This window comes from Hermetia illucens, chromosome 5 (assembly GCF_905115235.1).
Source record: "Hermetia illucens chromosome 5, iHerIll2.2.curated.20191125, whole genome shotgun sequence".
In the NCBI taxonomy this organism is placed as follows: Eukaryota; Metazoa; Arthropoda; class Insecta; order Diptera; family Stratiomyidae; genus Hermetia; species Hermetia illucens.
The window spans coordinates 78,628,553-78,643,438 of record NC_051853.1 but is presented as its reverse complement, the minus strand read 5'-3'; the positions used below and the strand labels follow the sequence as shown (position 1 = coordinate 78,643,438).

The following is a 14,886-nucleotide window of genomic DNA, read 5'->3' as shown; positions in this document are numbered from 1 at the left end:
ACTTGTAATAATGAATTTTGGTACATCCGTATACATTCCACCAGCTGCTTTGTAATGTTTACGATAGGCGATAGTATTTTGGACGTCAGCTTCTTCGTCATATTGGGATAAATTTTGTTAACTTGGAGGTAATTCTTGTGTTACACTTTAGTAAAATAATATAAACATGTTTGTAGTTTCAGAAAATAGAATAATGGACCAAAAACGCCCAGCATGTCGAACACTCATCGTTTTAGGCTCTGGTGGCCACACGGCGGAAATGATCCAAATAGTTAAAAGTCTAGACAAAACCAAATACAGTCCGCGGTATTATGTGCTTGCCAAATCGGATATAACGAGCCGCAAACGAGTCGCCCAAATAGAATCCCCGGACGAAACATCGCATGCATTCCTAGAAATATTCCGAAGCAGGGAGGTAAAGCAAAGCTACATCACTTCGGTGTTCACTACGATTCTGGCTCTTATCGCTAGCATTCCCCTCGTTTTCCGGCTCAAACCCGAGCTAATACTATGCAACGGACCCGGAACCTGTGTGCCAATATGTCTAGTAGCCTATTTTCTAAGCCTCTTTAGGATTATACCGCGATGTAAAATAGTTTTTGTGGAAAGCTTCTGCCGAGTGAAAACAATTTCTTTGAGCGGGAAAATACTGAAATATTTTGTGGATTTGTTCGTTGTGCAGTGGCCTAGTTTGGCGAGGACGTCGGGAAAAATAAAATACCTTGGGAAGTTGACGTAACTATCTTGTGCACACCTTTTGTTTTACTTTAGATATTAATCTCTTACCTTTGTAGGTAGGAACATTTCTTGCCAATTGACTCGCTAAGCACTGATAGATTCATTAAAATTTTGAGATATTTAACTCTTGTTTAAAGTACACCCTTACGACAAATCGTGGCTGGCTGTAATCCAAAATGAAATAGCATTTCATTTTTAGAATAAAGGTACATCTGCCGTTATCTTACTTTATTTCGTGAGGGTGTGTGGTCTATGAAACTCTTTACATGGAACGAACGATATCAGTTTGGGTTGGGTTTAAGGATGTGATGGATCAAATGGCTGAGCTCGATTAGTTCTAATGACATGTGATTTGTCGGGATAGGAATTAACAAAGTTGGAAAGATTGTATTGGGGAATCTAAGGTTTACTTAAACGTGAGAAAGAGAAGAAATACTGCATTCTCTCGTCAGCTTACCACCGGACAAGACCAACGAAATGCTGCACATGCTGCAAACCCGCTGTGTTTCTGACACCTGTTCGAGGAAAAACAGTTGAAGATCACAATCAATGCACCCCTTACCATTGAACAGCCGGGTATCCGGGACCTGTTAGAGGAAAGGCAGCCGGGGTCCAAGATAGGTGAGGCTTTAAGGTTCTTTACGTGAGCCAGGCCCAGTTTTCGACCGTCTGTGTATTTACCTTGTATTGAACCTTTCCAACTTCACCGGCTCGTCTCCGCGTGCAATTGACTTCATCTTTCAAGTTTAAGGTTGCACGCTTTTTCCCCAAAATCAAGAACTCCTAATCCTCATCTTCCAATTCCGCCTTGTAGGGTAGAGTTTCTCATCCTTCTTCGTCGGGATGTTGCGATGAGTGAAGTTGGACTTTGACGGAATACGGAGATAGTCAGCCAATGTGCGCCATATCGATGCTTCACTGCCTAACTTCCCAGTGCCCGATGAATAGCATAAAAACACATGCAAACATTCCAAGCGCATCTGAACAGTTTCCAATTATTCCTGGGAATGGAACCGATTTTAGTATGGTTTTTCTTTTGTATAAAATTTTAAAAATCATTAAAATCGGAGGGCCTACCTTTTTTCAAGAAATTCGCGGACGACATTCCACACCACTCGGTCATAGACGGTCCCAATCTAGTCTAAGAGAGGACGAGAGAAGAGTCACTATTGTCTGAATGGCCGTACAGTATCTAGGCGGCTCAAGGAATAGATGGGGTAAATTTCACCCGAACTAATTGTATTTACTGCTACTCAACTTATCATAATCAGCGACTACAAGATATAGAGATTCGTAGGCTAGGATTTTGTAACTTTGGAATTGCCTTATGCTTCGGGAACAGCTACCACATTCCGGAATCAGACTTATTTTTCGACTACAAATTTTCCGGTCGGTAATCAGTTTATGATTGGAATGTGCAAACGCTTCTTGACGGCGGTATCCAGGCCCAATCCTTACTTGTTTCAACTTCACCAATATATATTGAACATTCTAGGGTTGAACGGGGTAAGATGGTAGAACTCGGAGGAGCTCTTCTCTCCCTGTTGTGCCTTGTGCTATAAAACTGTAGCCAAACTCCTATTCTCCCTTTTTTTCTGCCTTTGTCCCGTTCACAATCGGGGTCGGCTCGAAACTCTCTAGCTAAACTACCGGAAGTAAGCATGAATGCGATGCCAGATTAATGCTTACCCTTTATACAAGAGGCGTCCTCATGTCCTAAGAGCAGGAAAAATATTAATTTTGAGATTCTAGTCCAGAATGAGATACATCTCAATATCGCAGTGTTATGCACTAACGAGGATTTCCGATGGACATTAAAAGGAAGATTTATATGAACAACTCGTTTTCGGTAGCTGGATGACGTTCGGCAGTGGAAAAACTATTTTGCTGACCGAACGATAGCTATCTTCAACAACTTGCTTGAGAGTACTGATGAGCATTTTTCCCTGAGCACTAAAAAACTGACTTCCGAAACATGGAAGCTTATCAATGAGCATAGGGAGCTGAGGGTTCTGAGTTTGGGGGCAAACGTGATGCACTTGACCTTCTCTACTGCAGCAAAACTTGGGAAGTGTAATATATCGTGCGCTGTAACGAAAGGGGTTCAGTTCATTATTACGCTAATCAGGGAGGTAGAAATTTCCGCAAATAATAATGATTCCTTTAACGAATACCGTATTACGAAAGAACTTGCAGGCGGTGGCAAGTCTTCCGACGGTCCTTTGCGGGATGTTAACCGCATATCTACAACGACGAGCCGCTTACGATGTGGAAGAAACAATTCACCGTTCTCAAATGTACATCATCCCTTGTGGAATCACCTCAGCCACCATTTCAATCAAATGTCAAGACCGCGGCACAAAGGTGAGTTTGTAAGGTTTAGTCGGTCAAAATGTACCATTTGAAAGTTATTTAAGAGAAATGACAATAAACTTGATCCTCAATACATAGTTCAATGGGGCAATTCTCACTACCCCCTGTTATTGGCCCTTAGCCTAGGAAGATAAATAGAAGAACCAAAATGATTAACATCGTCCAGGTCCTATTTTTCATGAAGGTCAACTTCAGCGGCATTTTTAAAATAAAATGAAAGTAATAATAAGCCTAAAAATGATTTTGAAATGGGTATGTGATGGCTCTCAGCTAAAAAAGTGTAAGCAAAGATTTGATGATGATGGTGGCTCTGAAAAAATCCTGTTCTTGAGATCTGTTTTGTCTCTGCAAATCGTTTGCGAAAAAGAAACTAAGAAAGCTCCTGGGCAAAACCTAACACCATCTTTAACACGATTTAGAAGAATATTTCGTATATAGCTCAAATATATATGCTTTTAGTATATCAGACAGTTCACATTTGTTATGAGATTTGGATATTCAATTTATTTTATCAAGTTGATAATAATACTGGTATAGACAAAATCAAACAGAAATTTGATGTGAAATTACAATAAGCACCAAGTGTGGTCGTAAAAGATTAACCTCGGCTAGAGATGAGCGAAAAATAAGGGATATTTGTGTCGAAAATAGAAAGGCTTCTTCACTGACCAAAATGGAACAGATTCAGAATGCTAGAATTTCAATATCAGTAAAATCAGCTCGAAGTCGAGTAAAAGAATTGGGTTTTTCATATTGGGGTAATTCAAAGAAACCACAGCTTACCTCTGGGATGATGACAAAGTGATTCAGTAGATGCAAATAACATTTGAATTTGATTGTTGAAAAGGTGACAAGATTTTTTTTAATAAAAATAATTTACCATTTAGCTTCTATGTACTTTGTTTTGCAAAATGCACATTCAACAATCTTTTTCGAGTTTGCCTTTCTGATGAATTATGGGCATATTCATCGACTGACAAATCGGGTTTTGTGAGAAGAACTCGTGAAAAATGTAAAGAAAATCGCATCGTAAAAAGGGTCAATTCAGTATTATAGCCGAGTCAATGATTGGCAACAAAAATTCTGGCCACATATAAATTGCCCAAAAGACAACGAGGGAGGACCAATGTATAAAGTTCTTGGAAAACAGAATGATAATCAAAGTATACGAATGGTCATCAAATGACAACTTTATATTTGTGTTTGGCTCTGCTCCATGCCAAAAAAGAATAAATCGAAATAAGAGCTTTTGATGGACCTGGCAATTCACCTTCCTAACCCCACTAAAAGCCTCTGGATATAAATGAGAAACACTAAATTTTCGAGGAAGTATAATGATTTAAAATAATAAAAACTTGTTTTTCCTATTTGCTAGTGTTAGTTTATATTTTGCAAATACCGATATTTCGGGAACCACTTGTTCCCTTCATCAAGTCTTACACTAGCGAATAGGAAAAACAAGTTTTTGTTATTCTAAATAATTTAATCGCTAGAAATACCGCGGCATTACACTAAGATAATAAATAAGACACAGTTGACAGAAGCCCTTATGTTCGTTAGACATAGAAGCGATAAAATAAAAATAAACTGCATTGAATGTATTGAAAGTATGCCATGAAGAGTGAGATTTATGATTCCTGAAATTAGGAAGATACTTTCCTCCACATTTACGGTCGACGGACCCCCCTTTTTAAGTTAACATAAATTTTCAAACGATTGCTTGACGCTTTTGTTCAGTGCAGAGGTGAGGCAGCGTCTGATTGATTCCCTCTGCGGTGGACAGAGCCGTCGGTCATTTCTCAGATAGTACAATATTTTCACATTCAAAGAATCATCATTACTTTACTTAGAAATCGTTTTGCTTGGCAAGATTGAAAGTTTATTTATCAGATTCAAAATCGAAGTCATCTTTTCACATCAAAGCCCGCTAAGAAAATAGATTCGCAACCGATAGTCGGCATCAGCAATCCATAGTCGCCTCGGGCGTGTGTGTGTATATGGTGCGGGAGAAGCTACAGCTTCTGAGCACTCAGGCCGTGTTGGCCCATTGTACTCGCCTCCCCCGTCTAACGGAATATTCCCGATTCGTTAACGTATCGCAGGATTTCCGTTAGTGGATGTGATGCTACCCGTCGCAATTGGAGAACATCGGCACCAAAGATCTGATGCCTGATGCGACCATAGGCGGGGCATTCACATAGGAAATGCTCCGTGGATTCCGCTTCCTCATTACAGGAGGGACACGTATCATCTTCGGTAATTCCTATTCTGAACATATGCCCAGCTAGTGAATTATGGCCTGTCAGAATGCCCACAATACACCTGGAAGTCCTGCTGCTTTTCGACAGGATAAACTTTGCGGTACGTATGTTCGGTTCTGGCAGGAAAAGTTTGGTGTTTCGAGCAGCATTTAGGTTCTGCCACCTGTCATTGTGGGAAACTTGTTCGCAGTTTTTGAAAACAGATTTAGCCAATGCTACTGATACTCCAATTGTTGGCTCCGGTCCCGGCATAGGGGAGATTGACCGCTCTTTCGCTAAAGCGTCCGAGATTTCATTTCCCTCTATGCCACAGTGACCAGGTACCCAGTGTAGTTCCACCGTATTGAATGTACACATAGAGTTCAAACGGTTTCTCCATTCCTGAACGATTTTCGAGGTGGTCGCCTCGGGCACTTGTACGTGTGAATATTATGTAGACCAACATCATACGTACATCAAGCAACAGCTGACATTCATTCCAATTCATAACATAGCAAATCAGTTACTGAAAGCCAAGAATCTGCACTCAAATATGCACATGCATCGGAAATCATTTTCTAGCCCACAGTTCATTCAAAACCAGCCTGACGCTAACCCAAAAGCCAGCCCGATACTCGGATGGTATGGAAAACTGCCGTCACTTGTACTACGAAGAGCAATGTTAAAAAATGTGATGCCATTACATTATCATGTTGTAATGCAGTAATGGTTAGATCGCTCTGGGTGATGCTACTAATAGTTTGTGCTTCACTACCCAACTCTAGCTCTTTATCGACTCTGCGGCGAATTTCGATACCATGAATAAGGAGTGTATGTGGAGTGCTCGACACAGCAACGGCATTCCAGAGGTGCAATAGCTATTATCAGAGCGACATGCATAAAATGGCAAGCGCTGTATCGAGAAAAAGTTTGAAATTGTAGTTCCAGTCGCTGTTTTTTCTCGTTATCGGCGACGTACTTCACTGTACATTATCCAGATGATGTGAAGGGTTTCAATGGTCCGTGGCATCTTCTCTCAAACACCTCACTAACGTTGATGACGTCTGTTTGCTCCCTCGCCGAGCCATGGACCTTGGTAATGACTCTGGATTTGGAGGAACAAAGCAATGTCGAACAGAATGTAAAAACTTACAAGACCAAGGCTCTTAGTCAGGCCGGTCACAGCACTCTCCTTATTGAAAGCGCAGATCAATTTTGTATTTAGGAACGGTCGATTCTTCTTACGACGGTGCCACCAATGATGGCTAACATCGTTGTCTGCCGGGCCAGCGGTGTACTCTAGCCCAAAATAATCTCAAATGAAGAGCTGTCGACACATGCGCTGGGCACCCTGATTAGAAAGCGGAAGTGGATACTCACCCACTTTAAAAAAGGCCCATAAGTCTGTGGCGGCAAAATATAGGCTCTTGTTGTTCAATGGCTTTACAATAAAAAAATAAAAATGAAAACATATTTTCCTTCTTACAAAAACCACTTTATTGGCGACATTGCTAGCTGTGGCTTCAATACGATTTGCGGGATATTCTTATCTTAGAATCCAGTATCGGCAGCACTCCAGCTGGCCTTGACGGGATCCTCTTCGGTCCAGTCATCCGTTGTGGTGGTGGTGGTGGCGGCCGGGACAATTGGAGCAACATCCTCAGACCAGTTTGTTTCCTCGACCACTGGTTCAATGACCTCCTCCAATTTCGATGGCGGCAACAATTCCTTGGCAGCAGCCTCTTCCTTCTCAGTTTCCTCTGGGTCGCGGTAGAAGAACAAATCGACAACGACGCCCCAGTCGACGGTGCGGTTGATGGTTCCGCGGAGTCGCAATACTTCACGTGCCAACAGCCACCACATCAAACCAATGGAATGGGGTGATTTGTTGTTGCATGGAATAGCGATATCGATGTAGCGCAAGGGGCTGTCAGTGTTGCAGAAAGCAATTACAGGAATGTTCACGTACGAGGCTTCAATGATGGGTTGGTGATCCGTGTGTGGGTCAGTGACGACCAACAAGCGGGGTTCACGGAAAGCCTGTTGGATCTGATTGGTGAAGGCACCAGGAGTGAAACGCCCGGCAATTGGGGTCGCCTCGGTGTACTTGGCGAACTTGAGGACAGCACGTTGGCCAATGGGGCGAGATGAGATAACGTAGACCTGCAAACAGAAAGATTGTTAAAGAAGTGGCAAATAAACGCAATCCAGAGCATTAGTTTCAATATTTTCAGATTAAGTTTGTGCTTCATGGGATTTCAGACCCGAAAGATGAAAATAAATATCATCATCTGGAAATTCGTTGGGAAAGTAACCTCCATTAGTTAATCGATTCTTACCTCTTGAGGATGCTCAATGGCAGCAATAGCACGAGCAGCCAAAAGCAGTTTCTCCCAAGTGCGCCCAATGTTGATGATGTTGATACCATCGGGGCGGCGCTTGTAGACGTATTGTTCCATTTGGAAGTTCACATTTTCCGATCCCAAGTGGGTGGTAGCCACCAACATCTTGGTAACATCGTCATCTTTCAAGGCGAGAATATCTAAACCTCCCGACATTGTAACGTTTTTTCAAGGAGTAACGTGAAACCTGCAAACATCAAAAATATTAAATTAACAAATGGCCGACTAGTGACTGGAGGGAAGGTTAGCACGTGGCCGGTGTATATTTTCAATTTTTTAAACATATAGTTTGAAATTTTCTGTACCGTGTTGTTTATTATGCACTCTTTTTATAAACTCAACCATTTTATAATAAATCTGATCAAGATAGTTCCAAATACAAGCCAAAATCAAGGGAAGCAAAACTTACGTTGTGAATGCCACTGGGAGCGTGAACGAAATGACAGAGAAACGTTCCATTCCCAGCCATGTTGGCGCGACGGTATGAATGCATGGGAAGAACATCGAAAACCCCTAATCAGCTGTTCACGTCGACCATTGAATTGAACACCAGCCGTGTTGCATTAGGAAAAGCTACTTTCTGAACGTAACCCTACCTTGTGACACTTCTCCCGGAGTCTATTCTGCACGGCCGAATCGCTTTTTGTTTTGGTTATAATTTTCTTTTGATAGTGTAGTGGTTGCACGCAAAGCCGGTGAATGTCTTTTATTAAATTCGGCTTAGTCTCATACCGGATGTATTTGTAGAGAAATGTGTACAACAATTATAACGACAGGATTGCCTTTTCGGCTCGCGAATAATTTTAGAATTGGCATCGGAAGGATCAGCAGGATCGAATCGACAACAAAGTTTGCCTCTCGTTACTTAACATGCTGCGGCACGAATAATTTCCGTTGGCACGGAGAGACCGCTTCCCCACAGAACGTGCATCGCAATGAGTTCTTGAATGCGGAGTGCTCGTCCCGGCTTCTATTTTTAAAATATGGTTTTAGTACGAAGAACAGCGACATTGAGAAGGGAATCATCCCGGGAGTTCCAATACCGAAGCATCACTCCCTTAGCGGAAATGGGAAGGACAAGGCGGAGCAAAGTGATGACGATGTTCCCAAAAAGCTGGGCTTGTTTGCGCGTTTCAAGCTCATGTACAAACAATATTGGTACGTCTTGATACCCGTGCATGTGATCACGTCCGTTGGCTGGTTCGCCGGCTTTTATTACTTGTCGCAAAGGTAACTTGGGTGTGATTTCACAATACGACTCTAAATTGAGAATATTTCCAGCGGTGTGGACATCCCAGCGGTGCTGGAGACGCTGCGAGTGAGCGAAACTATCATTGACAAATTGAAGGACTCCAGCATGGGGCATGTGGCGATCGCGTATCTTTGCTACAAAATCGCGACGCCGGTCCGGTATATGGTGACACTCGGTGAGTATATTTTGTGGAATTCTCGAGAATGCTGTCAAATTATTTTGAGGAAACGATACATGGTAGACTCGAATTGATAGAGAGTTGTCCCAAATACGCTTCATATCGGTTTTCTCCGCGGGTCGTTAGGTAATTTGTTTATATACGGTGCGCGTAAAAACGATAGCACACCTACTTTTTTTTCATTACCTCCTAAACTACTGCATACAGATCAGTAAGATGATCTACAAATTCTGCAATTCTATCTAAAAATAGTTGGGTTTTTCTCAAAGATTGAATTTTACTGTAGATATAATAATATTTAATGCTGAAGATGGGGGACAGCGAATCAATGCCTGACGACTGGCAACGAGGCATTATCTGTCTCATGCATAAAAAGGGGGATATCACGAGTTCTGCAATTATTGTGGTATCATATTGCTGAGTATTATTTATAAAATATTCTCAGCTATCTTGTTAGGCTGAATAGCCCCATCCGTCCAGAACATAATTGACCCAAACCAAAGCGGCTTCACTCCAGGCAAATCAGCAACAGATCAGATCTGCGGCAAGCGATACAAAAACTGTTGGAATATGGACATCAGTTGTACCATCTATTCATCGACTTTAAAGCCGCCTATGATAGCATAGCATAGGTAAAACGGTATACGGCCATGAGAGAATTCGGTATCCCGACGAAATTAATAAGACTGACTAGGCTGATCCTGACGAATGTGCGAGGTCAGCAGCAGGATCACTCAAAACAATTCAATATCAACAACGGTCTAAGAGATGTCGTATCATGCGTCCTCTTGAACCTGTCCCTGGAAAAGTGATTCGCTATGCAGATGTCAATGCAAGATACATAATCCAAAACACCCAACTACTGACCCACGCTGATGATATTGACATTATGGGAAGAACAACCCGAGACGTACTAACTGCCTTCATCCAAATAGAACTGGCGGTGTGAGATCGGGCTGCATATTAATGAAGGAAAGACGAAGTACATGGTTCTCTAGTGTCGCAAATCACAACCGAAAACAGCTATGACAATGAAATCCGCACATGGTTATTGGCTGCCAACAAAGCCTATTTCAGCTTGAAAAACTGTTCCGCTGTAAACATCTCGCCATAGGGCCAAAGCGCTTACTGTATAAGACTATGATCTTGCCAGTTCTTCCTCAGAGACCTGGGTTCTTAGTAAAAAAAGTATGAACTCTTGATCGCGTTCAAGAGAAAAATCCTCCGAAGAATTTTGGACCCCCTACATGAGGATGGACATTTCCGTAGTCTACATAACGACGAAATCTATGAGCGATACCACGACCGTTTGGTTGTGGAAAAAATCCGGCTCAACAGGTTGAGGTGAGCGGGTCATCTAATCCCTGTGGATGACCCAACCCGGAAAATCTATAAGAGCAATATCTATCGTAGAAAAAGAAGACGAGGCAGATTTTGCCTGAGATGGAGCAATGGGGTAGGTCAGGACGCCAGACAGTTTTTGGGGATTTCGAATTGGTGGACCTCGGCGCAAAACCGGGGTGTCTAAAGCAGGCCTACAATGGATACCCGTCGTTCTGCCGTTGATGATAATAATAATAATTTTTAGGCGCGTGCGCGACGCAAGTGGTAGTCATTAATTCTTTAGTCACTCAAGGTCTCAATCTCCAAATTCTGTCGGCCAAGACCATTTGATATGAAATTCGGAGTGGCAGTTGAAATTGTCCAGATAGCTGAGTGGTTAGAGCACAAGGCTATCGTGCGGAAAGTCGTCGTTCAAATCTCACTGGTGGCAATGGGATTTGTATCGTGATTTGACGTCGGATACCAGTTGACTCAGCTGTGAATGAGTATCTGAGTCAAATCAGGGTAATAATCTCGGGCGAGCGCAACCGCTTTTTCATCGATTTCGATGCATATTTGGGGGTATTGTCATGCATGACTGTCTTGGGGCAGCATAACTACTAACATTTCGACGTAGTCAACCGCCATTTTGAAGCCAAAATACTAGATCAACACCTGCCCCAGAGAAGCATCCGGACTATCTGATTGAACCACCTTAATGCTGCGTAATGTTTTTTTGGACTTAGATCGAATGCTTTGCTAGCCGTTTATCCGAAATACTCTTTACCATCAAATCCAAATAAATTGATCTTTGTTTCATTCGACCGAAGCAGATTTTTTCAGTTTTTGCGGAAGAGGTGTTTTTTGTCATAACTGAGCCTTTCTTTTTTTTTCTTAAAAGTTCACAAAAATACTGTCTTTCGGGATCAGGCTACCAGTTCTGCCTTTGTGAACGAAATCGTTAATATTTTTTTTTTACAAAAAATGTGGCTTCATTTCTCGCTGAAAAATTGGTTAATGTTTTTATTTCTGCAGGGATTGATCCTAAAGCCTTTTATATTGGGAAATTTTAAAAATGAAGTACCCAAAAAACAAACAATAGCTGCGAAATCAACAGAGTTATAGATTGAAGACAAAACGCACTATTTCGGTAAGGTAGAAATGTCCAGAAGTTATTGTCAGAAAAATTACCATTTGATACGAAATTTGATGGCAAGGTAGGAACTTTGAATCCCCTCGTATACAGTGGGCAACATCGTTGTAGGTTGAGCTGAAGGAGTCGGAATACATGCAAAAGGGGGTGTACATTTTTTTGCACCGAATGCCATGTGGTATGATATGAAAGATTTTGATTAATAATTTCCGAAGGTGGTATTAATTTTGACAATTGTTGTGAATGCGAGGAGCGGAAGCCGAAAGTGATCATTTCTTTCACAGAGCCATTCTCAGATATTTCCCAACCGAAAAAAACTACGCTACCCTGATACAGTGGCCAGGCTTCAAAATACCCTCCATATTGATATTGCATCCAGTTTTTGACATTGCATTTCTGGATTTAGAAAAGGCGTTTGATCGTGCGAAATCATCTGGTATGCTCTATCGCAACACCTAGTACCATGAGACATTGTGGGCTGGGTTAAATTGCACTACTGCGATCCGAAAAGTAAAGTTAGAAATGTGGCGGACATAACATCAATGAAGCTCCCTCTCCCCACTCCTCTTTATTCTTGTTATAGACACTGTTACACGGGATGTCCAATATCGAGGGCTCTACACACTGCTCTATACAGATTATGTTTCCTAGTACCTCTTAGCAAAACAGATTTTGGGCAACTTGTTCAAAACGGGAATGATCGCCTCATGTAAGACACTCTCAGGATCGATCCCAATAAAACAGACACTATCAATGCCAATGGTAGTGGTAGTGATCTGGCCTGAACGATTTAAATATCTCGGATGAATGCTATCAACCAATGGCGAATGAAATTTCTTCACGCATTAGCGCAACCTGGATGCAGTGGCGCTCCACAACTGGCGTTCTTTGTGATTGACATATCAAGGTCTCAAAGCCCTGTCGAGCTCTATGGTCCTGAGTGTTGACCGACTATAAAAGGCAATGAACGGTGTCTCGCGGTAACGGAGACGAACATGTTACGTTGAACCAGTAGCGTAACTCGGTATTATCACGTCCGGAATGAGGATATTCGCGAGCGATATGAGATTGCACCGATCATGGAAAAATTACGAGAGAGGAGTCTTCGATGGTATGGTCATGTAATTCGCATTAACGACAATTAACTCGTTAAGATTGGTCTGAACATCGAAGTCGATGGTAAACGCTCAAAAATTCGACCGAAACAACGGCGACTAGAGACGGCTCGCAACTGCATTCAAATCGGGCTTTTGACAGAGCAAAATGACATCGAGTCGATCCCGCTTCTGAACGAAACAAAGGCCAAAGAAGAAGGAGACTAAAGTAAGTCGTCTGACATACTAAATACATATTCAGTAGCCGTATTCTAAGGTGTTTTTCGATAAAAAGCCTTATTCGACGGGCCTTCTTTGTTTTGGGTTTATTGACACTAAAGGGAGAGTTTAGTGGGGCCAGTGTGGCAGTGGACTTTCAAGGAAGACGAGTAAGCGCAAGGATAGGAATTTGTTTGGAATGTCTTACTTAATTCTGGCGAAAAAAACATTTTATATATCAGTGTAAATTTCGCTTTATGATTGTCAAAAACTTCTCAGCTGGGTTGAGCTCTGGGCTGTTTGCAGGGTATAGTAGGGACTTAGTGTCTGAAATATCTGAATATTCCTTATCCTATGCAAAGAAATAAAGTTAATTGGTTGTAATTTGTTTGTAAAAAATGCAAAAAAGGTCCATATAAGAAAATGTGCACGCTGCACTCGTCAATTTCGATCAATGGCACGTTCAGGCTTATACTCCTAAATCTGAACGAATTAAGGTTCATCTGCTTTTACTAGAGGAAATTGCATTAGCTCCATCATCTGCTCACTAATTTGTTTCTCTTTTTGCACCAATTTAGTCAATTTTTTCTTCCAATGTAAGTAACTTTCAGCAAAGGTCATTCTGACCATTTTCTTCTATGAGAGACGGCCTTTTTTTGCCATAATTTTCAACGTCCCGAATAAAGCGCGGTCCGTAGCACATCTGCTCCGCAATGCAGTTAGAATAATTTCCATTATGGGTTTTTTTTTAATGTTCTATAATACATCTTGGTAGTCAACTGCTTTGCTCTACCCGTTATGAATTCACAACGTAAAACCTCTAACTTCAAATATTGAAAAAGAATTGCATCAATACGTTTCGTCTTTTTTACATAATAAATACAGAATATTTTTTCTATAGTGTCTTATTATTTTCATCTACTTGAAATTTGACTTTTGTTAATTAATTACTCGTCACATTATAGCGGGAAAGCTCCGGAAATTACTCAGGAGACTGTTACGTGGTGCGATCATCTCAAATAGATAAACAACTTCTGGAATTAAGTTTATTATTTTACGAATTCTTGAAAAAAGGAGGCTGTCTAATCATTTTTACCGGCACTGTATACGTATTTCTAGAAAATTCAAGATATTTGAACGTCTCTTACAATAGTTAGAAGCAATGTTTGGGAAAAAATTAAAGTGGTAGGGAAGATTGCAATGGCGGAAACATACCGTGGTAATTTCTATCCAGTGTTAAATGGAATTCCAGATTCGGTGCTAGCGCGAAATCGCAACACTAGGTATAAATAGGTTGAAAAAGATGTGCATTTTACAAACATTTTTAGATTCTCGGCTAGCAGCAAATTGCTAACTCTTTCAGCGTTCTGTAAAAAGTAACGCAAACATTCATTCTCCACATTTCTTTCAGGCGGAACCACCATATCAATTAAATATCTTGAGCAGTATGGTTACATAAAGCCGATGCCGACGAGGAATGAACTATTTCAAATGTATGAAGATAAAAAAGCGGAACGTGCGCGTCGTCAGCAAAGATAACTGGACGATGGAAGTGCATGTGCATATAGTGAGTGCCCGAAAAATATCAGCATATAAGCGCATATTAATATTTTTTTGATACTGAACCTTTTCATTTCGTATTACAAATCTGTACATAATAGAAATATATGTCATAAATGATGAAGTTCTCAAAGGATCTGATCTAGTTGTATTTGTTGAGTTGAAATATGTAAATTACGAAATGTGTTCGTTTATAATATACTGGATTAATAATACGATTGTTATAAAAATTGTGAAATATGTCGAGATATATATATATATACATTTCACAATCTATGTTTGGCTTATTTAAGTGCTAGTTGTTTTCACCTGTAAAATGAGTAAATGATGAGGAGAAGTAAATGATGTCTTGGT

The 14,886-nt window shown here is 41.1% G+C and overlaps 3 protein-coding genes across 4 annotated transcripts; 2 read left to right on the top strand and 1 right to left on the bottom strand.

Annotated features, from left to right (window-relative positions):
• Window positions 1-751, top strand: LOC119657383 (UDP-N-acetylglucosamine transferase subunit ALG14 homolog). 2 transcript variants are annotated; one of them, XM_038064268.1, is made up of 2 exons: window positions 1-128; window positions 177-751. In XM_038064268.1, the coding sequence occupies exon 2, from the start codon at window positions 194-196 to the stop codon at window positions 737-739; it is 546 nt and encodes a 181-aa protein (XP_037920196.1). In that variant the 5' UTR covers window positions 1-128; window positions 177-193; the 3' UTR covers window positions 740-751. The 2 variants fall into 2 exon arrangements, with proteins under 2 accessions (XP_037920196.1, XP_037920197.1); XM_038064269.1 differs by having other exon boundaries at window positions 25-128; window positions 183-751.
• Window positions 752-6,824: 6,073 nt separating this feature from the next.
• On the bottom strand, window positions 6,825-8,232 carry LOC119656994 (40S ribosomal protein SA). The gene is made up of 3 exons (XM_038063729.1): window positions 8,163-8,232; window positions 7,691-7,940; window positions 6,825-7,514 (listed from the first exon to the last, which is right to left on the bottom strand). The coding sequence occupies exons 2-3, from the start codon at window positions 7,907-7,909 to the stop codon at window positions 6,903-6,905; spliced, it is 831 nt and encodes a 276-aa protein (XP_037919657.1). The 5' UTR covers window positions 7,910-7,940; window positions 8,163-8,232; the 3' UTR covers window positions 6,825-6,902.
• Window positions 8,233-8,341: 109 nt separating this feature from the next.
• On the top strand, window positions 8,342-14,808 carry LOC119656995 (uncharacterized protein C18orf19 homolog A). The gene is made up of 3 exons (XM_038063730.1): window positions 8,342-8,983; window positions 9,035-9,180; window positions 14,384-14,808. The coding sequence occupies exons 1-3, from the start codon at window positions 8,505-8,507 to the stop codon at window positions 14,509-14,511; spliced, it is 753 nt and encodes a 250-aa protein (XP_037919658.1). The 5' UTR covers window positions 8,342-8,504; the 3' UTR covers window positions 14,512-14,808.
• Window positions 14,809-14,886: the final 78 nt, after the last annotated feature.

What these genes read in the sequence shown, in the direction of transcription:
- LOC119657383 (XM_038064268.1), top strand. Translation starts at nt 194, where the DNA reads ATGGACCAAAAACGCCCAGCATGTCGAACACTCATCGTTTTAGGCTCT.
- LOC119656994 (XM_038063729.1), bottom strand. Translation starts at nt 7,909, where the DNA reads ATGTCGGGAGGTTTAGATATTCTCGCCTTGAAAGATGACGATGTTACC. An exon ending in CCATTGAGCATCCTCAAGAG is followed by an intron (nt 7,515 to 7,690) that starts GTAAGAATCGAT and finishes TTCTGTTTGCAG; the next exon opens with GTCTACGTTATCTCATCTCG.
- LOC119656995 (XM_038063730.1), top strand. Translation starts at nt 8,505, where the DNA reads ATGTGTACAACAATTATAACGACAGGATTGCCTTTTCGGCTCGCGAAT. An exon ending in TTTTATTACTTGTCGCAAAG is followed by an intron (nt 8,984 to 9,034) that starts GTAACTTGGGTG and finishes GAATATTTCCAG; the next exon opens with CGGTGTGGACATCCCAGCGG. An exon ending in CCGGTATATGGTGACACTCG is followed by an intron (nt 9,181 to 14,383) that starts GTGAGTATATTT and finishes CATTTCTTTCAG; the next exon opens with GCGGAACCACCATATCAATT.